The 27,834-nt window shown below is 41.1% G+C and overlaps 1 protein-coding gene across 1 annotated transcript; it reads right to left on the bottom strand.

Moving 5' to 3' along the window:
* Positions 1-420: 420 nt before the first annotated feature.
* Positions 421-26,506, bottom strand: LOC106087254 (collagen alpha-1(IV) chain). Its single transcript, XM_013252237.2, has 9 exons — positions 26,006-26,506; positions 25,699-25,834; positions 17,211-17,259; positions 5,854-6,795; positions 5,296-5,792; positions 3,770-5,220; positions 2,734-3,702; positions 1,519-2,666; positions 421-1,434 (listed from the first exon to the last, which is right to left on the bottom strand). Exons 2-9 carry the CDS (start codon positions 25,716-25,718, stop codon positions 1,174-1,176), a joined length of 5,337 nt encoding a protein of 1,778 aa, XP_013107691.1. The 5' UTR covers positions 25,719-25,834; positions 26,006-26,506; the 3' UTR covers positions 421-1,173.
* Between the last annotated feature and the right edge of the window lie 1,328 nt (positions 26,507-27,834).

Below are 27,834 nucleotides of genomic sequence, written 5' to 3'. Positions count from 1 at the left end.
ACAAACCTGCTTATTAGCTGTACTTTTTTCCAATGCATTTATTTTTGTGTAATGGCAGACATTCTGTCTGTGGTAAATTACACTTTCTTCCGTGATTTTTGTGCATATGTTGGAAGTTGTATTGATGGCTTCGAACGCTAAGAAAACTTTTGTCTATGTACAACGTATGAGTTGACCTTACTTTACTTTAATTGGCTATGACAGAATATTTGTTCCACTAGCCGAACGTAGAATAGCGTTCCAAGCGCCTCGATCTTATGAGCTGACCGCTATTTAAATTATCTAAAACGCGGTCTAAACGACTTGGATTTGTTTATTGGTTAAACTCAAAGCGAGCACCTTTTTTTTGTATAATGTAAACGCAGTATAAGGTATAAAGGTGGGGCGCAATTGCAATAGGTGAAAAAATTGTGAGCACTATTTTGGTTTTTGTAACATATTTATTTTTTGTTTATTTGTGTAATTTTATACAATTTTATACATAATGAACTTATGCATTATAAATTAAAATTAGTATGGCAGTTTTTTTAAAATCAAAAAACAAAAGGATTGTATCATATTACACTTTAGTATCATCTCATCTTTGGAAACTGGGCTTTTTTGGGTTCGTTGGGTGTATTAAACTTAGTATTCTTTTTCTTTAAAAAAATCGTTTGCATTTCATTATCAACTTTTTTATTGGAATTCTTTTATATGTAAAATTTTCTTTTATATCTATTTATTTGTCATTGGTTTTGGTGTGTGGTTTTCATTTTGTTACTTAAGTTTAAGAGACTAAACATTACATTTATTAAAAAAAACGTTTAAAAAAGAGAGAGAATTTCATAAATTCGTTTAAATGGCAGATTAGAATGTTGCTTGTATTGATTGGCTTACTGGGAGAATTTGTTTGCTGGGATTGTTGGCTGGGGGGATAGTTGCCACCAGCTAGCAACAAAGAGTGGGAGTTGAAGGCTCTTTTTAAGGAATTGGTTGCGAAAAATTAAAAAATAGTTATAAGAGTAAAAAAAAAAAATAACTGGTACAAAACAGTGGAGAGTATGTTAAAAATGGCACTTGTGGGATTGTTGGTAGAATTGTTAAAGTAGCTATTATAGATTTTTTGTGTAGAGGGGGGAGGGGATTTGGGGAATAGGGGCTACAGATGTGTGTGTGTGTGTTTTGAACATCCTCTTATGATGAGTTCTTAATACAAACTTGACATCTCGAGACTCTTTGCTGCAAGTTGCCCGCCTTAAGGGTAACCATATCGGGTCTCTGGAATTGTTGGTAGTCTTCGAGAGTTACCATCCAGAAACTGTTTAATGTGTCATAGAAGAAGCAGTGACCCTTGCCACCGTTGCACTCTATGAATGGTACGGGGCGGAAATCTTCCAGGCAGGAGCCAGTTGAAGACATATCTTGGCCACCACCTCCATTGCCAGAGCCAGTATGCTGTAAAAACACACAACAAACAGTCATCATTTTTACATTTCACAGCAGAAAGAGAGAGAGAGAGAGCTGTGTTCGAAAACTTACCATCATGAAACTGTAACCGATCCATAAACCTTCCCAGCCATTGGGGCAATTTGGTATTTCCAAAGATTGACTGTGCACTGCAATGACATTCGATGGAGCTTCGCAGACGACACAACGTGATATATAGCTGCTAACTTCTTGTGCCGGAAGTGGCATCATGGGCATAGGTTGGGCATTGGTGGTCAGCCAGAATGATTTATCGTTTCTGGAGGCATAGTTGCAGATGTTATTGGCACCACATGACAACATTGGCAGGGTGGAGAATCGACGTACACAGGAGCCAGGAGAACCCAAGTCTTGATTGTGAGCATAATCGTTGCCATCGACATAGAGAAGAGAATAGCCACTCCATAATTCCACATGTCCAGGTTCGCAACGTGGCACGCTAGATGTTTGACTGTGTCTGACCAGTAGAATGCCAGTGAGATAGTCAGCGGATTGCGAGCAGGCCAAACCTGCCTCACCCTTAGGGCCCATGGGACCAGGAGCACCTTCACGACCAATGATACCGGGTGGACCTTGGTCACCCTTAGGGCCAGGACGGCCTACGGCGCCAGTCAAGCCCATGAGACCCATTTCACCTTTTTCGCCTCGTTCACCTTGCAATCCGACCATGCCGCGAGAACCAGGTGCGCCGCGATCACCCTTTTCACCGTGTCTTCCTGGATAGCCGGGTTCACCCTTGGGACCTGGAGGAGGAATCATGCCTGGCGCACCCTTGTCACCCTTTATGCCGGGCGTGCCATCACGGCCATCGCGGCCAGCGGGACCTGGGAAACCTTTCTCGCCCGGAGGACCTGTTTGGCCTGGCAAGCCTTCCATACCATCCATGCCACGATCACCCTTCAGACCCATTAATCCAGGCATACCAGGAGCACCTACCATGCCCATTTCACCCTTATCACCTTTGTGTCCTTGATTGCCGGGCAAACCCATATCACCTTTAGGACCAGGATATCCCATATCACCCTTAATACCTTGTACACCAGGCATACCATTGGCACCATCTCTACCAGGGGCGCCGGTAAGACCGCGATCGCCCTTAGGACCTTGGGGACCAATTGGTCCGGGAGCACCCATTTGACCGGGGGTACCAGGCAATCCACTCAAACCTTGTTCACCCTTTTGACCAGGAACGCCAGGAACACCTGCAAACAACCAAACAAAATAAAATCTAAACACATTCTACTGACATTCATTTGACAAAAATACTACCTTCACGTCCATTCTTGCCCGTACGTCCAGGAAGACCTTTCTCGCCCTTAATGGTTAGACCAGGAGCACCAACATCACCCATTGGTCCCATTTCACCCTTAATTCCAGGCATGCCATTCAGACCAGGTGCGCCAGGAGGTCCAGCTAAACCGCGATCGCCTTTAGGTCCATTGAAACCAGGAGCACCTTGGTTACCCTTAAGACCCATTGGACCAGGTAGACCAATTAGACCAGCTTCGCCCATTTCACCACGTTCACCTTTGATAGTTAGGGGGGAGGCATTATGGCCAGGAGGTCCAGTTAAACCCCGTTCACCTTTTGGACCAGGTCCACCATTGAAACCAGGAGTACCACGTTCTCCCTTGTCACCCTTTGCTCCGTTGACGCCAGGGAAGCCACGCTCGCCTCTATCACCCTTTATACCAGGATGGCCCATAGGACCGGGTGCACCCATTTGACCGGGTTTGCCATCCATTCCGGGGAGTCCGGGGGCTCCGGGTAGACCAGTCTCGCCCTTATTACCTTTAGGTCCAGTCATACCAGGCATACCTTGATCACCCTTTTCACCGGATATACCATCCATGCCGTTCATACCATCACGACCGCGATCACCCTTTTCTCCTGTAGCTCCAGGACGTCCATGTAATGCTATACCAGCAACACCCTTTTCACCTTGCATACCAGGAGCACCGGGCATACCACTTTCACCACGCAGACCAGGGGCACCAGGTTCACCTTTTTGACCCTTTTCAGAAGCATCGCCAGCTTCACCACGTGGACCGTCGAGACCAGGTAAACCGCGATCACCTTTCATGCCATCAAGACCGGGAATACCATCTGCTCCGGGGGGACCAACTGGTCCCATATCACCTTTCATGCCCATCATACCAGGGGCGCCAGCGGGACCTCTAGGTCCGGGTAAACCATCCTTGCCAGTTAAACCACGCTCACCACGATCACCCTTTGCACCTAAAATTAAAAACGAAGTGGACAGGGTTATGGATGCAGACGAAATACTGTTATCAAGGCGACTTACCGGGAATGCCTGCAGGTCCAGGAGGTCCACGTTTGCCAGGAGGTCCAGTAAGACCAGTGAAACCTTTACTGCCATCAACACCAGGTGCACCTCTTTCACCCTTCATACCAGGCATACCTACCAAACCAGGATAGCCAGGTTCACCTTTAGCGCCATCACGACCTTGGACGCCATCAACACCGGGTTTGCCAGGTGGGCCAGGAGGACCTTGGGGTCCTAATGGGCCCATATCACCCTTAGGACCGTCAAAACCAGGGGCACCAGGAGCGCCAGGATAGCCAGCATCGCCCTTTTCTCCAGGGTAACCAGGAGCACCCTCCATTCCAGGGGGACCCGATGGACCAACAAGGCCTCTCTCACCTTTTTGGCCAGGCATACCAGGACGACCAATACTTCCGGGGGGACCAGGTCTAGCAATTCCTTGTTCACCTTTTTGTCCGGGGACTCCATTTCTGCCAGGAGGACCACGCATGCCATCTCTTCCAGGGTTGCCGGGAGCGCCCATAGGACCTTGTGGGCCGGGATCACCTCGGGGACCAGTCATACCGCGAGGTCCAGTAGGGCCAGGGGGACCTTGTGGACCAGGTTCACCTTTCAAGCCTGGATTGCCTTGATCACCTTTGTAACCAGTAAGTCCCATTGGACCTGGATTGCCAGTAACGCCGCGGTCACCTTTACTGCCTTTAGCTGGCAACGTAATAGTACCGATATCACAGGTACCAGGATCACCTTTATCACCGCGGTAGCCGTCAATACCTGGCTCACCTTTGTCGCCATCACGTCCAGCAGTACCAGGTTCGCCCTTTACGCTACGACCAGGCATACCATCATGACCATCTCTGCCTGGATTACCAGGAAGACCATCACTACCAGGTGGACCGGGGAAGCCCTTGTCGCCCTTCATTCCAATTTCACCCTTTTGTCCGTTAGCGCCAGGAGTTCCAGGTTCACCACGCTCTCCTTTAAGGCCTGCGGCACCAGGATAACCACGTTCACCCTTACTTCCTTTTTCGGGAGCTATTAGATTCATATCCATGATGGCATCTTTACCAGGGGCACCATATGGACCAGGAGCACCAGGATTTCCATCTCTACCCTTGTCACCAGGTGCGCCAGGAGGACCGGGAATACCATCAGAACCACGTTCTCCTGGATAGCCGCGTTCACCTGGGGGACCTCGAACACCATCTCTACCAGGAACACCATCAGAGCCTCGGTCACCTTTATCACCCTTCTGTCCAGGAGCACAGTTTGAGCATTTTCCACCAGCATCACCTTTTGGACCCATATCACCTTTCTGTCCCGGGGTACCAGGATTGCCTTGATCACCTTTCTGGCCTGGAGGACCAACACGACCGGGAGTACCAGGGCGACCTAGTTTTGAATCACCAGGGGCACCGGCAGTACCTGGGAAACCACGTTCACCTTTAGCGCCCTTCATACCCGCAGCACTAAAGTGTCAAAAAATTATTGTTGGTGAATCGGAAATTTGAATTTGACGAAATAGAGGACAACGTAAAGCTTACCCGGGAAAACCGTCATCACCTTTCAAGCCACGCTCACCATAACCGGGAAGTCCAGCTTCTCCCTTTTGACCTTCAGGACCTGGGGGACCAGTATGGCCGATAGGGCCTTGAGGACCCATTGGACCAGGACGACCAGCATTGCCCTTGTCACCTTTTTCGCCGGGAGGACCTTCAACACCATTGTTGCCGGGTACACCAGGACCACCTTTCATACCGGGTAAACCTTGGGGACCGGGTGGACCATTAAAACCATCCAGACCCTTTGGACCAGGGGCGCCAGTGTAACCGCGGGGACCTTTGGGGCCAGGTGCTCCAGGTGATCCACGACCGCCACCAGGGGGACCAGGAGGACCGACAAGACCACGCTCACCAGGTTTTCCAGGACGTCCAGGATCACCTTTTTGACCGGGTTTACCAGGCAATCCATTCAAACCAGTATCACCGCGATCACCTTTCTGTCCAGCTGGACCAGGTGGACCGTAAGCACCTTGACGACCCTATTAAGCAAAGGAAATTTTCGATAAACAGTCAAACATGTTTATTGCCTGCAATACTTACTCTGTCACCAGGACCACCGGGAAGACCCTTTTCACCTTTCATACCTTCGCGACCTTGTTCACCTTGATAGCCAACTGCACCTTTTTCACCATTCTCTCCTCTCTCTCCCTTTTCTCCTCTTTCGCCCTTTTCGCCACTAATGGTGTGAGCATTAGTTAGCTTGAGTGTGCCAGCGGGTTCACCTTTCTCACCCTTTTCACCTTTGCGGCCGGGTTGTGGTCGAGCAAAACATGGAGCACCTTTTTCACCCTTCATACCACGATCACCACGGGGACCAGGGGCGCCATATGGACCAGTATCGCCACGATCACCTTTGGAACCCTGAGGACCCTCAGGGCCAGGATTTCCCGCACGGCCAGCAAAACCGGGCTCACCTTTTTCACCCTTTGCATAGTCACCATTTTCTTTGGCAGGTTCACCTTTATCACCTTTGGCACCAGGTTGACCAGGATAACCACGAGGACCAGTCATACCACTGAGACCCGTTACACCAGGAAGACCCTTCTCACCATCACAACCATCTTTACCAGGAATACCAGGGGCGCCAGCATTACCAGCAATACCTTGAATACCTGGAACTCCAGACATGCCAGGCATACCAGCGCTGCCACGCTCACCCTTCAAACCACGTGGACCTATTGGGCCGGGATCACCTTTTTGACCTTTGTCACCGGGTGGACCTTCAGTACCGGGATAGCCGGGCAGACCCTTGGGACCAGGATTACCAATTGGACCCTGGAGACCGCGATTACCCTTTTCAGCAAAACATTTTGGTATACAGCCAACAGTACCGCTTGTACAATTTCTTGGAGGAGCACTGTTGCCGGCACTGTCAATAACGGAATAACTTTCGTCAATGGGATTTCTGGGGGCTTCGAATTCAGGCCGATAATTTTTGGCAGTATTGTAAATCGCTCCGGTGTCAGCAGTTTTCCAAAATTGCTGCAACAAAGAAATAGAAAGTGAAAAAGCACAGAGATATTAGAAAAACAGCTGAAGGACATGACACAACGATACAATTTTTACGGTAATATGCTATTCAAAACAAGGATGAATTTTTCATATGACATCAAAGGAAAATGAATTCTATGTCAGATTTCCTTATATGTCTCAAAATTAACTATTTATGTCAGAATTTGCCCATAGACTACATATTCGAAGCATAGTAAATGCCAATTTGACTTTTAAGACCACTGGAAGTTAAAATTTGGCTAAAATTTTGTAATAGTTTTTATGTATAAAACATTCAAAAATGCAAAGAAGACAAAATTTTGACGCGCAAATAATGTTCCCAGGAAATATAACCACAGTTTGTATTGCAAAAATTAGGCCCAACATGTTGGCATAAATTATTTTATTGGCCAATGAAGCGGTGAAAAATGACCCAATGAATAAAAAATATTACGCTCAAGAAGAGGGTTCGCTCGAATTTGAAGTCCCTATTTTCCGTTTGTGTCTGAATTCGGTTCGGCAAAAAATGACCCGTTTGGATCGTTTTGGCATCCATTGGCTCCAAATGGTCCAATTATGGTTTACACTTTCCTCAAAATTTCGGCTCCGGGAAGATAGTCCCATTTTGTATTGAGGAAAATTGGGAAAAAAATCAATGAGTTTCAACCTTAATTTATAGTCCATATTTTCACAAATTTGTGTCAGAGTTCGGCTCGGAGAATTGTTGTCTGTGGGGTATTTTGGGAAAGGGGTAGGCCACCAGAAAATCGCTCCCGGAAGTGGGTATTAATTTCGTGGTCTACTCCCCAATATCTTTCATTTGAGTCCCTCATCGACATGGTTGGTTAATATGCCCGGTTTAGTGGTGTTTTGGGGAGTGGCGTTGTCCCCCAAACATTAAGACCTGAAAATATTATAGCGTCTCTATTCTCATATATGGATACATCATTTATTTGAACCCCATATTGCCATTGGCCTCGAAATTGGATATCAAATGCGTTTTCTAATCCCAAATACCTTTCATTTAAACTCCTTTTTGCAAAAGTTAGCAAATATGTATGGTTTGGAGTATGGACCCTGAAAACTATTAGTATCAAGCTCTAATGTCTTGAAGACCCAAATTGTCTTGGCGAGCTAATACCTCCTACTTGGAGGTTTTTATGGTCTTGGGACGTCCCATAGACAGTTGGTCCCGAATATTGATATCAGATTCGTAGTCTACTCCCAAATACCTTTCATTTGAGACCCATATTTCCAAAGTCGGCAAACATGACCGGTTTGTGGGATGAGGCGGCAACTCAGTGACTCGGCCTTGAAAATAAATATCAGATTCGTGTCCTACTCTAAAATACCTCTTATTTGCAATGATCAGCAAATACGTCCTATATGGGTGGTGTTATGGGGGTGGGGTGGCCCCATATACACTTTTCCCGAATATAAATATCAGATTCGTGCTTAACTCCCAAAGACCTTTCATTTGAGCCCCATATAGATATGGTCCTAAAATTTGCGCTCTTTGGGGGATTTTTTGGAGGAGGGGCGGCCCCCCAATCACAAATGGATATCAGATTCGTATTCTACACGCAAATAGCTTTTATTTAAGGCCTATAAGTACTGTTTGGGGAAGGGTTTGAGCCCTAGAAACTTGGTCTCACATTTGGATATCAGATTCGTATTCTACTCGCAAATACCTTTCAGTTGTAGGTTTTTTGGGGTGGGGCCTAGGGGGACCCCCTAGGTACCCCATCCAAAATTTGAATACCGAATTTTTGTTTTTAGTTTTCTATAAGAGAGCAAAACAAATTTCGCTTAAATCGCACAACCCATCTCTGAGATCTGGCGTTTCTGAAAATTAGGGTATGGTGGAAGGTCCGCCCCTCTTTCAGATATCAGAAAATGTAGTACCCTATTTTCACCACGGGAACATTATGTGAAAATTTCAAGAAAATCGGTTCAGCCGTTTTTAGTTTATAAGGAAAACACCAACCAACAAACACACAAATTGATTTTTATACCCTCCACCATAGGATAAGGGTATACTAATTTCGTCATTCTGTTTGTAACTCCTCGAAATATTCGTCTACGACCAAATATTCATGATCGTCATGACATTTTAGGTCGATCTAGCTATGTCCGTCCGTCTGTTTGTCGAAAGCACGCTAACTTTCGAAGGAGCAAAGCTAGCCTCTTAAAATTTTGCACAAATACTTCTTATTAGTGTAGGTCGGTTGGGATTGTAAATGGGCTATATCGGTCCAGGTTTTGATATAGCTGCCATATAAACCGATCTCTGATCTTGGCTTCTTGAGCTACTAGAGGGCACAATTCTTATCCCATTTGGTTGAAATTTTGTATGAGGCCTTTTTTTATGACTTCCAACAACTGTGCTAAGTAGGTTTTAAATCGGTCTATAACCTGATATGGCTGTCATATAAACCTATCTGGGGTCTTGACTTCTTGAGCTTCGAGAGGGCGAAATTCCTATCCCATTTGGCTGAAATTTTGCATGAGGTGTTTCGTCATGACTTCTAACAACTTTTTCAAATATTTGTTCAAATCGATATATAACCTGATATAGCTGCCATATTAACCGATCTGGGATCTTGACTTCTTAGGCCTTCATAGGGCGTAATTATTATCCGATTTGGCTGAAATTTTGTACAACGGTTTCCCCCCTTCAACATACTTGTCAAATATGGTCCGAATCGGTCTATAGCCTGATACAGCTCCCATATAAACCGATCTCTGTATTTTACTTCTTAAGCCTCTTAAGGTCGCAGTTCTTACTCGAATTGGCTGAAATTTTACACAATGACTTCGACTATGGTCTCCAACATTCAATACAATTATGGCCGAATCGGACAATAACTTGATATAGCTCCAATAATAAATCAATTATTTTCTTTTATACTTTGTTTGCCTGAAAGGAGATATCGGGAAAAGAACTCGACAAATGCAATCTATGGTGGGGGGTTTATAAGATTCGGCCCGCCTTTACTTGTTATAATTAAGATATGTATTCTTTTTCCTCGTAAAAATTTAAGTCCATCTAGCTATATCCGTCCATCCGTTTGTCTGTTGAAATCACGCTACAGTCTTTAAAAACAAAGATATTAGGCTGAAACCTTTCACAGATTCTTTATTTGTTTATAGGCAGGTTTAGTTCGAAGATGGGTTTTAACGGACAATATCTTGATATAGCCCCCATAAAGACCGATTTCCCGATTTAGGGTTTTAGGTTCATAAGGGCTGTATTATGTAGCCGATTTAGCTGAAATTTGGTACAATGATCTGTTTTAAGATCCCCCACATCTGTCCGAATATGGTCCAGATCGGTGGGTGTATAGACCCCATATAGACCGATCTCTCAATTTAAAGTCCTAAGCCCCATAAAAGCCACATTTATTACCCGATTTCGCGGGAATTTGGCACAATGACTTGTGCCAAGATCCCTGACCTTCGTGCTGAATATGGTCCAAATCGGTTTCTATCTTTATATAGCGCCTAAGTTGGGAGTTCCGTGCCAGTATTCGGCTTGTTGGGCACTCTAAATACTAAAACAAAAATCTAACTTAGAAATTCCGTGCTACTTACAAAATCCTTAATTGTTGTCCATACCGCTCCCCTAAGTTGGTTCATATGTGGTGTTGTGTCCTCACCTAAGTACCGGTGTCTTTTAGCCGGGCAATGACATAGGAAATGCTCCAACGTCTCATTTTCTTCCCCACATGCCCTACATATGCCATCACTTGCCGCACCGATTTTGCATAAGTGCGGCAAGTGATAGCATGTGTAGGGCATGTGGGGAAGACGATGAGACGTTGGTTGGTCTGGTCAGATGTTGAGGGGCCAGGCCACACATAGTGACGGCGAAAATTTCCGGCATTTCTTGGTTCAACACTTAAATCGGGAGAACGCTTTAACCAAACTCGGCACGGTTGTTCATTGGAATCGGGGCAAAAATATGTCTATATGAAATCAAGATTTCTTAGAGGGAGATTGGTATTAAAGGTGCTATATAAAGAAAAAAAACCGTCTGATTTCAAACCAGTAAGGAGGGGCAAAAGTCGGGCGGTGCCGACTGTATAATACCCTACACCTACCCTATAAGTGTAAGGTGGGAGTTGTTTCCAATTCTGAACCAATTTTGATGGACCTCGGCGAGCAAATATGTTCAAACTGTAAAAACTACGGTTGACAGATGACAACATTGTGGCAAATGACCCAAAATCTGACGAACATATTTGTGGGAGCCATATCTAATTCTGAACCGATTTCGAGCAAACTTCTCAGATAATGTGGTAGTCCTCGAGAAAAGCGTTGTGCAAAATTTTGGCCAGATTGGTCAAACAATGCGCTTGCAGTAGCTCTTGGGGTGAAAATCTGGCGATATACATATATGACAGCTATATTTAAATCTGGGCCGATTTCTATGGAATTCTAAGCCAGTAATATCGAAAGCTATAAGAAAATTCTTCCTGCAATATTTCGAGGAAATCGGTTAAAAAATGAGCACTTTCTTGCAATATTTCTCAAAATCGGGTGAAAGTATATATGGGAGCTATACCAAAATCTGAAGCGATTTCGAGCAAACTTCTCAGATACTGTGGCTGTCGTCGAGGAAAGCGTTGTACGAAGTTTTGGGAAGATTGGTCAATAAATGCGCTTGCAGTGGTTCTAGGAGTGAAAATCGGGCGATATATATATGTGAGAGCTATATTTAAATCTGAACCGATTTCCATGAAATTCGTTTGTAATGTCAAGAGTCATAAAAAAATCCTTCCTGCCAAATTTCGAGAGAATCGGTTAACAAATGACCATTTTTTTTGCATTATTACTGAAAATCGGACGAATATATATATGGGAGCTATATCCAAATCTGAACTAATTTTTTCCAATTTCAATAGGCTTCGTCTCTAGGACGAAAAACGTGCCCAAATCAAATTTGAAGACGATCGGATGAAAATTGCGGACAGACAGACGGACGGACAGACAGACAGACAGACAGACAGACAGACAGACGGACAGACAGACAGACAGACGGACATAGCTAAATCGTATCAGAAAGTGATTCTGAGTCGATCGGTATACTTATGAATGGGTCTATCTCTCTTCCTTTTAGGTGTTACAAACAAATGCACTAAGTTATAATACCCTGTACCACAGTATGGGGTGTAGGGTATAAAAACAGACGGACGGGTGGTCTATGAATACAACGACGTTCTACTGTAGTACTTTGTAGCATTGAAAATTTGTACTTTGATGTGTGTAAACGGAATGGCAAAATGGCCAAAAAATATAAAGCATTTTTGGCTAGTACAACATTTGGTAGGTTTTGAATAGATTTGGTAGGATTTTTCTTAAATTTTGGTTCCAAATAATTTTTTTGAGTGGCAACACTGTGTAGCTCCCCTATCGTCAGATTTTAGTTAATTTGCAATAATTTTGACATTTGTCAATCGTAGTTATTACAGTTTGAACATATTTGCCCATCTGAAAACATCCGCCGAGGTCCATCAAATTGGTTCAGATTTAGATATAGCTTCCATTTTGTACTTAAAGGGAGGGTGTAGGGTATTATACGGTCCGACTTTTGCTTTTCGTTACTGATTTACAATTACAAAAAGGCCAACAATTTGAGGCGTTTTTTCTGGCACCAGTAATCAGAGAAAATATATTTTGGACTGATTATGCAAATTTTCGGGTCTTTTCGCACGAATTTTCAGTTTAAACAAGTTATAGTCCGATTCGGATCATAAATGAATGCTGAACATTGTAGAAGTCATTGTGTAATATTTCAGTTTATTCGGATAAGAATTGCGCCTTGCGTAGGGGCTCAAGAAGCAAAAGTCGGGGGCTAGGTTTATATGGGAGCTGTATCAAGCTATTGATCGATTCAAACCATATTAGACACGTATGTTGAAGGTTATGAGAGAAGCCGTTGTACAAAATATCAGCCAAATCGGATGAGAATTGCGCCCTCTAGAGGCTCAAGAAGTCAAGACCCAAGATCGGTTTATATGGCAGCTATATCAGGTTTTATACCGATTTACGCCATACTTAGCACAGTTATGGGAAGTCATAACAAAACACCTCATGCAAAATTGCAGCCAAATCCGATGAGAATTGCGCGCTCTATTGGCTCAAGAAGTCAAGATCCAAGATCGGTTTATATGACAGCTATACCAGATTATAAACCGATTTCAATCATACTTAACACAGTTGTTGAAAGTGATACCAAAACACCACGTGCAAAATTTCAGTCAAATCGGACGAGAATTACGCCCTCTAGAGGCTCAAAAACTCAAGATCCAAGTTCGGTTTATATGGCAGCTATATCAAAACATGGACCGATTTGGCCCATTTACAATACCAACCGACCTACACCTATAAAAAGTTAGCGTGCTTTCGACAAACAGACGGACATGGCTTGATCGACTTAAAATGACATGACGATCAAGAATATATATACTTTATGGGGTCTCAGACGCATATTTCGAAGTGTTACAAGCAGAATGACGAAATTAGTATACCCCCATCCTATAGTGGAGGGTATAAAAATAATAGGGAATAAATTGAATTTTTTTGGGTATATGTGTAAACTTTGGAGCAACTTTCAAAACACAACTCAAATTAATGGTATTTTTATACCCACCACCGTAGGATAGGGGGTATATTCATGTAGTCATTCCGTTTGCAACACATCGAAATATCAATTTTCGACCCTACAAAGTATATATATATTTCGGATCGTCGTAAAATTCTAAGACGATTTAACGATGTCCGTGTGTCTCTCTGTCTGTCCGTTCGTCTGTTACTTAAAATAACTCCCAGTTTAAAATTTTTGGCGAAATCGTTAAAAAAAATAAAGCTTCTATGAGCTTCAGACCCTTTATCGGTAGATCGGTCTATATGACAGCTATATCTAAATATAGACCGATCTGTACCATATTTTGGTCGGATGTTGGGAGGCTTAAGGCTACGCAATATTCCAAATTTCAGCGAAATCAGGTAATAAATAAAGCTTTTTATGGGCTTCAGACCCTTTATCGGCAGATCGGTCTATATGACAGCTATATTCAAATATAGTCCGATCTGAACCATATTTGAGTCAGTTGTATTTGAGTCAGCTCTAGAGCCTTCAAAAATTGAGATATTGAGCTGAAATTTGACAGAGATACGCCTTTTTGATGCACGCTGGTTAAGTTCTTGAATGGGCCAAATCGGACCATATTTGGATATAGCTGCTATATAGACCGATTTTCCGATAAAGGGTCTAATGCCCATAACAACTTAATTTTTCATCTTATTTTATTGAAATTTGAAACAGTGAGTAGCTTAAGGCTTCCCGACAACTGACTCAAATATGGTTCAGATCGGACTATATTTGAATATAGCTGTCATATAGACCGATCTGCCGATAAAGGGTCTGAAGCCCATAAAAAGCTTTATTTATTACCTGATTTCGCTGAAATTTGGAATATTGCGTAGCCTTAAGCCTCCCAACATCCGACCAAAATATGGTACAGATCGGTCTATATTTAGATATAGCTGTCATATAGACCGATCTACCGATAAAGGGTCTGAAGCTCATAGAAGCTTTATTTTTTTTTAACGATTTCGCCAAAAATTTTAAACTGGGAGTTATTTTAAGCCTCCTGACACGCGACCTAAATATGGTTCAGATCGGACTATTTTTAGATAAAGCTGCTATATAGACCGATCTGCAGATAAGGGGCCTAAAGCCCATAAAAGCTTTATTTATTACCCGATTTCGCTGAAATTTGAAACAGTGAGATGGTTAAGATCTCCAAACGTCCTACCTAAATATGGTTCAGATCGGACTATATTTAGATATAGCTGCCATATAGTCCGATCTGCCGATAAGGGGTCTGAAGCCCATAAAAGCATAATTTTTTTTTACCGATTTCGATGAAATTTGAAACAGTGAGAAGGTTAAGATCTTCAAACATCCTACCTAAATATGGTACAGATCGGACTATATTTAGATATAGCTGCCATATAGACCGATCGGCCGATAAGGGGTCTGAAGCCCATAAAAGCTTTATTTATTACCCGATTTCGCTTAAATTTGCAGCAGTGGGTTATTTTAAGCCTCCCGACATCTGACCCAAATATGGTTCAGATCGGACTATATTTAGATTGCCCAAAAAGTAATTGCGGGTTTTTTAAAAGAAAGTAAATGGATTTTTAATAAAACTTAGAATGAACTTTAATCAAATATACTTTTTTACACTTTTTTTCTAAAGCAAGCTAAAAGTAACAGCTGATAACTGACAGAAGAAAGAATGCAATTACAGAGTCACAAGCCGTTGAAAAAATTTGTCAACGCCGACTATATGAAAAATCCGCAATTACTTTTTGGGCAAACCAATAGCTGCCATATAGACCGATTCCCCGATCAGGGGTCTGAAGCCCATAAAAGCTTTATTTTTCATCCGATTTCGCTGATATTTGAATCAATAAGTAGTTTTAGGCCACCCGCCATCCGACCCAAATATGGCAAAGATCGGATTGTATTTAGATATAGCTGTCATATAGACCGATATGCTGGTTAAGTGGTCTGAAGCTCATAAACGCTTTATTTATTACCCGATTTTGTTAGAATTTGAAATACAAAATTCAACTGTGACTTATATTTATTAGACCACTCAATATTAGTGCCGAATTTGGGTGCATAAGTTATCCAATTTTTACCAGATTGTGGCGAAAGGGGTTTTACATATACACCCGAGGTGGAGGGTATCCATTAAGTTCGGCCCGGCCGAACTTAATGCCTTTTTACTTGTTTCTTTGTGTTCTTGTATATAAATATGTGTCTATTTTTATGGGGCCCACTGACATGGTTCTAAGGTTCAAAAAAATATTATCGTATGATAGGTACTAAAAAACTTTTAGTGCCTAATATTAAATATTTAGAGGATTTTAGTAGTTTCTTTTAGAATATTTTTTTTAAAAATTTTGAATAAATTTTTTTAAAAATTTTGAATAAATTTTTTTAAAAATTTTGAATAAATTTTTTTAAAAATTTTTTTTTTTTGAAAATTTTTTAGAAATTTTTGAAAAAAAATTTTTTTTTTGATTTCTTTTTCCGCTATCCCTTTTTAGATAAAAGAATCCTTTAAGGATAAAAAAAGGATTGCTATGTTATTGGAGATATATCAGGTTATGGTCCGATTCGGATGATAATTAAATTGAATGTTGGAGAGCATATTAGAAGTCATTGTGTATTTGCGGCCTTTAAGGGTTCAAGAAGTAAAATAGGGAGATCGGTGTATATGGGAGCTTTATCAGGCTATAGACCTATTCGGACCATATTTTACACGTATGTTGAAGGCCGTTGTACGAAATTTCAGTTAAATCGGGTAATAATTGCGCCCTCTAGAGGCTCAAGAAGTCAAGATCCAAGATAGGTTTATATGGCAGCTATATAAAAACATGGACCGATATGACCCATTTACAATCCCAACTAACCCACACTGATAGGAAGTCTTTGTGCAAAATTTCAAGCGGTTAGCTTTAATCCTTCGAAAGTTAGCGTGCTTTCGACAGGCAGACGGATGGACAGACGGTCGGACACGGCTAGATCGACTTAAAATGTAATGACCACCAAGAAGATATATACTTTATGGGGTTTTAGACGAATATTTCGAGGACTTGCAAACAGAATGACGAAATAAGTATACCCCCTTGTTCCTCAATGGAATCATGGGCATATTTGCATTTGACTCGAAATTGGATGGGTGTGTCCAGAATTATTATGGATGTGGTCCTGGTTTTATGTGGGACACACATCTAGGATGTTCGCATCAATCCTCAGCTCAGTAGAAATTGAGTTGTCTGTAACTATTCTGTTTTACGGTAGGAGGTTAATTTTTTCTAGCACCGGACAATTCATATCTAATTTGGCTGAAATTTTGCATTAAGTGTTCTAGTGTGACTCCCAACAACTGTGTGAAGTATGGTCCATGACCTGATATAGCCGTCATATAAACAGATCTCCCGATTAGACCTCTTGAGACTCTAGTGGGAGTAATTGCTATCGAATTTGGCTGAAATATTGCACGACGTGTTTCGTTATGACTTCTACAGTGCTAAGTATGGTCTAAATCGGTTGATAACCTGACATAGCTGCCATATAAACCGATCTTGGGTCTTGACTTCTAGAGCTTCTAGAGGGCACAGTTCTTTTAAGCACATAAATGAAATAAAAAATTAATTTTGTGGCATGTATTTTTGAAATTCCACATAAAGATCTCATTTATCGTTGTTGTTTACATTAAATTTGTAATTGGACTTTCCTTATCATTTAACACTTCTTGCATCATTCGTCTAGCAATGGGAGCAATAAAAAATATGTAAAACAAAATGTTGAATATACTTACAGCATTTATGCCTAGAAATGCTCCAGCAAATACAGCGGCGAATAGTAGCCTGAAATTAAAGAAAGAAAAACAGAGAGATGCCATCAGTTATACTCCATGTTATACGGGTGCTTAAGAGAATGCCAGCTTTTACAGAGAATATTTGAATCAATGCTCTGAGTATAATTTGGACGTGAGTTATAAAGAGAAAATATTCTACATTGAAGAGCTTTTGCAATTATGCTCTTAAATTTCAAATGATCAAAGAGTAAAGAGAAGTATGTGTGTGGAGACAATCAGATTTTTGACAGAAATTAAAACAAGGGGGAAAGTTTTAAAATACAATTTTAAATAGCAAAAATTAAACACATAATTATTTTTTATACCCACCACCGAAGAATGGGGGCATATTCATTTTGTCATTCCGTTGGCAACACATCGAAATATACATTTCCGACCCTATAAAGTAGTTATATTTTTGATCGTCGTAAAAATCTAAGACAGTCTAGCCATGTCCGTCCGTCTGTCTGTCCGTCCGTCTGTCTGTCCGTCCGTCTGTCTGACCGTCCGTCCGTCTGTCCGTCCGTCTGTTCGTCCGTCTGTCCGTCCGTCTGTCTAATAAAATCACGCTTAAAAATCGAGATATTGAGCTAAAACTTTGCCTAGATTCTTTTTTTGTCCATATGCAGGTTAAATTCGAAGATGGACTATATCGGACCATATCTTGATATAGCCCCCATATAGACCGATCCGCCGATTTAGGGTCTTAGACCCATAAAAGCCACATTTATCATCCGATTTTGCTGAAATTTGGAACAGTAAGTTGTGTTAGGTCCTTCAACATCCTTCTTTAATTTGGTTCAGATCGGTTCAGATTTGGATAAAGCTGCCATATAGACCGATCTCTCGATTTAAGGTTTTGGGCCCATAAAAGGCGCATTTATTGTTCAATGTCGCCGAAATTTGGGATAGTGAGTTGAGTTAAGCCCCTCCACATACTGCTACAATATGGCATAGATCGGTTCAGATTTGGATATAGCTGTCATATAGACCGATCTCTCGATTTAAGTTTTTGGGCCATAAAAGGCGAATTTATTGTCCGATTTTGCCGAAATTTGGGCCAGTGAGTTATGCTCTTTGAAATTTTTCTGCAACTTGGCCCAAATCGGTCAAGATTTGTATATAGCTGCCATATAGACCGATCTCTCGATTTAAAGTCTTGGCCCCATAAAAGGCGCATTTATAATCCGCTAAATTATAAGAGCTATGACAAATATGGCCTTATTTCGGGGTTTGTTAAATTACTAGAAAATTCGTCCAAAATACAAATACATACGACGTCATCTAAACAAGTACTTTGACCATCAGTATATTTAGAAGGCCATAAATGATGGTTGAGGCCACTTAGTAGTTTGTGGTGCTTTATTTTCATGCTATGGTGTGGGTCTTAAACCGAAGATTGCTCAAGGAATGGATCGCCATTTGCATGAAGATGTAGTGGAAAATGCAATTAAAGCATTTGCGGATCAAAACATATCAGCCGCTAAGAGCGCAGGGTAATATGCTCTCTTTTCTACTGAAAACATAGATTTTTTTTGCACCGATCCTCCCGAGCGCTGACTTCATTAAGCAAGAGGCTTTTTAATAATGCCAAGAGAGACAGAGAGACATAGAGAGAGAGAGAGAGAGAGATCCTGGCAATAAAACAAGTAAAAAATCATTAAGTTCGGCCGGGTTGAACTTTAGAAACCCCTCACCTCGGGTATATATATAAAAACCACCTTTCGTCAGAATCCGATGAAAAATGCATAATGTATGCCCCCATAACAGCTTTATCGAAATATGGTCCGATTTGGACCAAATTTGACATGGATATTGAGTGGTCTAATAAATACATTGTTAAATTTGCAGAACAAAGTATAGGTCTTTTTAGTAGCCATATACAAATATAGACTGATCTGAACCATACGGGCACGGATGTCGAAAAGCCTAATACAACTCACTGTCCCAGATTTCGGCGAAATCGGACAATAAATGCGCGTTTTATGGGTCCAAAACTTTAAATCGAGAAACGGTCTATATGGCAGCTATATCCAAATCTGGACCGACCTGTGCCAAATCGAAGAAGAATTTCGAATGGCCTAACCCAACTCACTGTCCGAAATTTTCGCGAAATCGGACAATAAGTGCGCCTTTTATGGGCCCAAGACCTTAAATCAAGAGATCGATCTATATGGCAGCTATATCTAAATCTGGACCAAATACAAGAAGGATGTCGAAGGACCTTACACAACTCCCAAATTTTGGCAAAATCGGACGATAAATGCGACCAAGACCTTAAATCAAGAGATCGGTCTATATGGCAGCTATATCCAAATCTGAACCGATCTAGGCCATATTGCAAAAATAAGTCGAGGGGCCTAACTTAAGCCCCTGTTCCAAATTTCGACGACGTCGGACAATAAATGAACCTTTTATGCGCCCAAAACCTTAAATCGAGAGATCGGTCTATATGGCAGCTACATCTAAATATGGACCGATCTGGGCCAAATACAAGAGGTATGTCGAAGGGTCTAACACAACTCACTGTTCCAAATTTTGGAAAAATAGGACAGTAAATGCGCCTTTTATGGGCCCAAGACCTTAAATCGAGAGATCGGTTTATATGGCAGCTATATAAGGTTATCAACCAATTTAGACCATACTTGACTGCTTTATTTATTTATTTGACGCAGTTGTTGGGAATCATACCAGAACACTTCATGCAAAATTTCAGCCAAATCGGATAGGAATTGCGACCTATAGAAGCTCAAGAAGTCAAGATCCAAGATCGGTTTATGTGGCAGCTATATCAAGTTATCAACCGATTTCAACCATACTTAGCACCGTTGTTGGAACTCATAACGAAACACGTCATGCAAAATTTCAGCTCTAGAGGCTCAAGAAGTCGGTAGATCGGTTTATATGGCGGCTATATCACGTTATAGACCGATTTAGACCATACTTGACACACTTGTTTGAAGTCAAAATAAAACACTTCATGCAATATTTCGGCCAAATCGGATAGGAATTGCGCCCTTTAGAGGCTCAAGAAGTCAAGACCCAAGATCGGTTTATATGGCAGCTATATAAGGTTATCAACCGATTTAGGCCATACTTGACACACTTCTTGGAAGTCGAAATAAAACAGTTCATGCAAAATTTCATCCAAATCGGATAAGAATTGTGCCCTATAGAAGCTCTAGAAGTCAAGACCCAAGATCGGTTTATATGGCGGCCACATTACATTATAAACTGATTTAGACTATACTTGACGCAGTTGTTGGGAATCATACCAGAACACTTCATGCAAAATTTCAGCCAAATCGGATAGGAATTGTGCCCTCTAGAAGCTCTAGAAGTCAAGACCAAAGATCGGATTATATGGCGGCCATATCACATTATAGACTGATTTAGACTATACTTGACGCAGTTGTTGGGAATCATAACGAAACACGTCATGCAAAATTGCAGCCAAATCGAATAGGAATTGCGCCCTCTAGAGGCTCAAAAAGTCTAATCGGCAGATCGGTTTCATACCAGAACACTTCATGCAAAATTTCAACCAAATCGGATAAGAATTGAAGCTCTAGAAGTCAAGACCCAACATCGGTTTATATGGCAGCTATATCAGGTTATCAACCGATTTCGACCATACTTAGCACCGTTATTGGAAGTCATAACGTAACACGTCATGCAAAATTGCAGCCAAATCGAATAGGAATTGCGCCCTTTAGAGGCTCAAGAAGTCTAATCAGTAGATCAGTTTATATGGCGGCTGTATCACGTTATGGACAGCTTAAGACTTTACCTGGCACAGTTATTGGGAGTCATACCAGAATACTTCATGCAAAATTTCAGCCAAATCGGATTAGAATTGCGCCTTCTGGAAGCTCAAGAAGTCAATACCCAAAATCAGTTTATTAGGCAGCTACACCAAAACATGGACTGATTTGGCCCCATTTACAATCCCAACCGACCTACACTAATAAGGAGTGTTTCGCAAAATTTCAAGAGCCTATCTTCATTCCTTCCAAAGTTAGCGTTCTTTCGACAAACGGTCGGACGGGCATAATTTCGAGGTGTTACAAACGGAATGCCGAAATTAGTATACCGCCCATCCCATGGTGGAGGGTATAAAATTAAACTTATTATTGATTTTGGTTATTGGGGTTTGCATATGAGTCATAACAGTTCAGAATAGCAAATAGCTTCCTCATAAAGTGGTCCTTCGACTTGAATTCTTGAGCCCCTTGGAGCCAGGTTGTAGGGGAGCTGCAATTATTGTCCGATTGGGCTGAAATTTTGCACCTAATGTTCGGTTACGACTCGTGCCAATTATGGTCCAAATCGGTCTATAACCCAATACAGATACCATATAAACCTATCTCTCGATTTAACGACTTGAGCCTCTAGAAGCCGGATTTTTTTTTCGTTTTGGCTGAAATTTTGCACATAGGGTTTCATTACAACTGTACTAAAGTACTGTCCAAATCGGTCTGTAACCTGATTTGACTTGTTATTGTTGTAGCTACATTTTCATGTGGAGTTGGCGATCCTTGTTAAGCTCTTATAGGAGAGCAAGCTCTTTTCGGTCTATACGACTGACCGCCACGGGAACATAATAGCCATAAAGGCGCCAATAACTCACCATGTCGTATCGAGCATCTTAGGCACTCAGCATTGAAGCAAGAATCGGCGCCACCTGGCCCTTTACTGAGACTCTTCACTCGAGTACCGCCGATTGTCCGCAACTACTCCGTATGGAGCATTCCATTATCCGCAACCTGTGGATGGTAGCTCCCATCTAAGCTTCTTGTGATAACCAAGAACACCACACAGATTGAAGTTCAAAGTTCCAGTCTGAGTATTCGCATTCGTATTTGTTAAGAGTTCAGAATAAAACCCTGGATATCGAGGGACCAAATACTGTTACAAGAGGTTTCACTAACTTTCGTTGAAAATGTCGTAGGTTCTAATATTGACTTAACTGGTACGAGTGTTAAAGGATCGTCTTTGTGCCTTCAGTGGGGAAATAGGCCTATGTGTCAAGCGCATATCCAGATGTCGAGGGGTTCATGCAACTCATTGTGACGCGGAAATTGGTAGTAGAAGCTCAGTTCTGGGCTCAAACATATAAGTCTGGTATAAAGAGTGCTATATTAAGATAAAGGCCATAATTAAACGTATAAATGCAAAATTTCCACATGAACATTCCACTAAGGAACAGGGCAAACTTCTCACATATCAATGAGTGCAGTCCGATTCAAGTTTAAGCTCAATGATAAGGGGCCTTCTTTGATATAACCGAGTCCGAACGGCGTGCCGCAGTGCGACACCTCTGTGGAGAGAAGTTTTATATGGCATAGTACCTCACAAATGTTGCCAACATTAGGAGGGGAAAACCACCGCTGACAATTTTCTCTGATGTCATCGCCGGGATTCGAACCCAGGCGTTCAGCGTCATAGGCGGACATGCCAACTTCTGCGCTACGGTGGCCTCCAAGTGACGGGTATAAAAACATATACCAAATTTTTGGCTTGTAGAAAGTTAGGTAGGTTTTGGTCGAGTTTGGTAGGATTTTTCTTAACTTATGGTTGGGAAATAATTTTCTTGAGTGGCAACACTGGATACCATATCAACAAAACACAAGGTGGGTACCAACTCAATTACTGGGGTGCTCAAATGGAAGGATAAGCATAGCTGGTACATTTTTATACCCACCACCATTGGATGGGTGTAAACTAATCTAGTCGTTCCGTTTGTAACACCTCGAATTATTGACCTAAGACTTCTATAAAGTATACATATTCTTGATCGTCCCGACATTCTAAGTCGATCTAGCCATGTCCGTCCGTCTGTCCAAATCACTATTGCGGTCGAACGCGTAAAGCTAGCGTCTTGAAATTTTACACAGCTAATTCTTATTGATGTAGGTCGTTGGAGATTGCAAATGGACCATATCTAGAGATGGGTTCTACCGGGTAAATACCCATCGCTTGGGTATTTATTGGGTAAATACCCACAATGAGTTCTGGTAGACCCCTACCCATTTCTATGAAGTGTGGTTCAGATCGTACTATATTTGGATATATCTGCCCTTAGACCGACCGCCCGATCTCCCGATATATATGGTATTAAAGCCATAAAAGATCCATTTATTGTATTACCCAAAGTCGAGGAAATTTGGCATAATGTGTTCTGGTAGACCCCTACCCATTCCTGTTAAATGTGGTCCAGATTGGACCATATTTGGATTTAGCTGCCATATATACCGATCTCCCGATATAGTGTACTAAGCCAATAAAAGGAGCATTTTTCATCCGATTTCAATGAAATTTGGCACAGCGAGTTCTGGTACCCCTCTGAATATTTTTGTTGAATATCGTACAGATCGGACCATATTTGGATATAGCTGCCATATAGACCGAACTTCCGATACACAGTATTGAGCGGGATATACCAGAACTCACTGTGCCAATTTTCCTTGAAATTGGGTAATAAATGGATCTTTTATGGTCTTAATACCCTATATCGGGAGATCGGGCGGTCGGTCTAAGGGCAGATATATCTAAATATAGTCCGATCTGAACCACACTTCACAGAAATGGGTAGGGGTCTACTCAGAACACACTCTGACAAATTTCCAAAAAAAATTTCTCATCGAAAAAAATTGACCAATTTTTTGCCTCAAGACTTTAAGTCTGGTGACGGTCTATATAGCGGCTATATATAACTAAAATCCGATTTTATGAGATCAAAAGATCAGATTTATATACAAAGAATACGAAATCATCAAAAATTGTTTGGAAAATATTTTTATACCCAAGCTTTTGGGTATAAATGGGTAAATACCCAGGAATTTAGCCAATTTACCGGGTAAATACCTATTGGGTATTTATCTATCGCCCATTTCTAGCCACATCGGTTTAGATTTGCATATACCCCCATATACACCGATCTCTCGATTTGCATTCTTGAGCCCTAACAAGCCCCAATTTTTGTCCGATTTGGCTGAAATTTTGCACATAGTGTTGTGTTATGACTTCCAACCACTGTGCTAAGTACGATCCAAATCGGTCTATAACCTGATATAGCGCCCATATAAACCGATCTTCCGTTTATGCTTCCTACGCCTCTGGAAGCCGCAATTTGTGTCCGATTTGGCTCCGATTTGCACACACTGTTTTGTAATGACTTCCAATAAGTGTCTCTAGTACGGTCCAAATTGGCCCATAACCCGATGTAGCTCCCATATAAACCGATCTCCCGATTTGCATTCTTGAGTCCTTACAAGCCGCATTTTCTGTCTGATCTGGCTGAAATTTTGCACATAGTGTTGTGTTATGACTTCCAACCATTGTGCTAGGTAAGGTCTAAATCGGTCTATAACCTGATATAGCGCCTATATAAACCAATCTTCCGATTTGACTTTTTGAGCCTCTGGAAGCTGCATTTTTTTCAGATTTGGCTGAAATTGTGCACATACTGTTTTATTATGACTTCCAATAAGTGTGTCTAGTATGGTCAAAATTGGCCCATAACCTGATATAGCCCCCATATAAACCGATCTCCCGATTTGAATTCTTGAGCCCTTACAAGCCGCAATTTTCATCCGATTGGGCTGAAATTTTGCATATAGTGTTGTGTTATGTCTTCCAACCACTGTGCTAAGTACGGTCCAAATCGGTCTATAACCTGATATAGGGACCATATAAACCGATCTTCCGTTTAGACTTCTTGAGCCTCTGGAAGCCGCAATTTGTGCCCGATTTGGCTGAAATTGTGCACATAGTGTTGTATTATGGCTTCTAATAACTGTGCCAAGTGCGGTCTAAATCAGTCTATAACCTGATATAGCTTCCATATAAACCGGTCTCTCGATTAGCCTTGTCGGTTGCTAGAAGCTTTAATTTTTGTTGCTTTCACAGAAGTTTGGTATGTAGAATAAAATTATGCCCTTCAGCAAAATTCATTTTGTATAAATTTTAAGCAGAATCCATGGTGGTGGGTTCCCAAGATTTGGCCCATCCAAACTTAGCACGCTTTAACTTGTTTATTTTGATTCCGCTAGGAGTTGAAGCCAGGTGTTCAGTGTCACAGACAGACATGTGAACCTATCGCCTTGGTGGCTTATGATGTAGATGCAGCCAAAATATGATGCACTACCAACTGTGATCATTTATATAAAATTCTTATGATATAGATACAATGTTCGACCCGGCCGAACATAACTCTTATATGTATTTTCCTTATTAGCAGTGTTTTCTTCATTTAGAAAATTTTTTCTTATTGTAAAAAAAATTATAAAAAAAAATTAAAAATTTTCTACATCACTTTAAATTTGTCATTTCCATTATCTCTCGTGGCATATATAAAGTTTTCCAATAATACTATAGCTTTTATGGCATTCTCCTACTTGCATACACTTATCCACAACTATTTGTTTTAGCTTATTGCAAAACTTACCGCTTCCACAGGGGCTCCATTATACCCCAATTTTGTATGCGCGTATTTCCGTTTCCTTAACGATCCACCACGGAGTTAGGAGAAACAGTAGAATAAGTTAAAAAAATATATATTTTTTTTGTTTCGCGGGAACCTCCTAGGCAAAAGAGACAAACATTTGAATTTTGTAAGAATTTGTTTTTATTTTTAATTGTTTTGAAGAAAATTTTAACACTTTTGCAAGCAAACCAAGGCCGAAAAAACACTTAAAACACAATGAGAAACACACACGCACACACACACAAGCACACAGTCCAATAATAATTACTTAAGTTTTTGAGAAGTTATCAATAGTGGTGGTTGTAGTAAGTCAATGCTGTTTATATTACTGTTTGTAATTTTCTTATAAATTGTTTTATTTTTTCTTTAAGATTTTCTTTAAACTAGTTTCAAATGGGAAAGAAGCAGCAACATCATCAGCAACAAATGCGAAAAAACTACAAAAACATTTGAACTTTTCTTTTCTGTTTTTTTTTGCTTTCCTCTGCGGTTAAAATCGTTAAAGGCGAACCACATCCATCTGTCCCATTGGTGTTGAATGTTGGTGGTGCTCCACAGACAGATGTGGGGAGTTGGGGTTAGGGTTAGTTTCGTTTAACAGAGGAAAAACTGTTTTTTTTTTTGGTCGAATAAAAAGCGTGTCGATCTAACTTTATGGATTGACTGGAGCGTACTGATTACTGGACTCGGAGAATAAGCACACAGCGAACAACAGCAGGCAAATTCGAAAATTGTCGTTCTTGAAAAAAAAAGTTCTTCGTGGTGTCTCCTTCTCGTTGTGTTTTTTTTTTGTAGTTTCGTTTTGGTTCGTTTCTGTTTTTTTTTTGTTTGTTTGTTCTTCGCTTGCCTTATACTGGCGTTCTGAAGTGAACCTACTACTTACTTGCGAAGGCAGAACACGACTAATTATAGTATAAATTGCAGCCAACAGTAAAGCATCATCTCACAGCCATGCCAACTAACACTTGAAAATTTGAGCGAGCACATACGAGCGATCCAGCCAGCAAGCGAGCATAGCCAATCAAAGGAGCCATTAGCAAAACGATGAATGAATTTTAATGCTCTTTCTCTCTGTCGTGGCTCAAGAGAGTAATGTGTGTGGCTGTGTTGGTGTTGAAATGAGACACACATCACACGTATAGTGTCGTTGAACACTATGCGTGTGAGACTTGAACACACTAGCAGGCGCTGGCAGTCAGGCAAGCTTACATCCGTGTCATATACATATAGGCTTTATGCCTACACTATGGGTGTGTGTGGGCAAGTGTTTGTGAACTACATGTAGTTTTCATTGATTATACGCTACTTGCTTTTTGTTGTTGTTGGTTTGTACACATATTCATTTAAATAATTTTTAATGATAACTTTTTTGACTTTAAGTTTTTTTGAAACATTTTTTATGGTTGGCTTTTTAGTGTTGATTTTATTTTCTGATATTATTCGTTAGCCTTCTGCTGCTTCTTCTGTTTTAGTTTTAGGTTCCCATGTGAAATATCATATCACTGGGCTGGTATGTAGTAGCTCACATATACATACCTACACAAATCAAACATAAGATGGTCAATAATATTTCGACAATGGGTCTTGGGAATTCTTTAAGGAACTTTTAAAGTTTGAATTCTATTTGGTTGGCCTTTAAAACTATATGTCTTGTTTTTTCTAAGTGTAATTTACATTGTATTAAGGATTTTGTACTTAAACGCTTTGATTATCTTTAAATTAAGCTATTGCTGATCACACCATAACAATAATCGGGAACATAGTGTCAGAGAATATAGTCTTGTTGTTGTTGTTGCTGCTGCTATTATTGTTGTGAATTTCATAAGCCTCTGGCCGCCAGTCACTTTGCCTTTTTTCGTAATTTATTTTGTTGTTATCACAACAAAATTTAGAATGAATATTATTATTCTTAATGGTCACTCATACAAGCAGTACATTGTACATATTTATACCTATTATATATATATGTATGTTTGTATATGTGTAGTTAGAGCATGATTGCAAGTTAGTTGCTTGATTTTTCCAAGATGTTCAAGCTTTGGTTCCCAACCATAGATATGTAACTATGTTTGTATGCAATATCCTGCAAAAATGTTT

The sequence above is a fragment of the Stomoxys calcitrans genome, chromosome 3 (assembly GCF_963082655.1).
Source record: "Stomoxys calcitrans chromosome 3, idStoCalc2.1, whole genome shotgun sequence".
NCBI classification, from domain to species: domain Eukaryota; kingdom Metazoa; phylum Arthropoda; class Insecta; order Diptera; family Muscidae; genus Stomoxys; species Stomoxys calcitrans.
Note: the sequence above shows the minus strand (reverse complement) of the source record. Positions and strands in the feature narration are given on the sequence as shown.

Bases quoted from the DNA above. Each gene is read 5' to 3' on its own strand.
- LOC106087254 (XM_013252237.2), bottom strand. From the start codon at position 25,718: ATGGAGCCCCTGTGGAAGCG. The intron at 17,260-25,698 runs GTAAGTTTTGCA...CTTTAATTTCAG, and splicing joins ATGGAGCCCCTGTGGAAGCG to GCTACTATTCGCCGCTGTAT. The intron at 6,796-17,210 runs GTAAGTATATTC...TCTTTGTTGCAG, and splicing joins CATTTCTAGGCATAAATGCT to CAATTTTGGAAAACTGCTGA.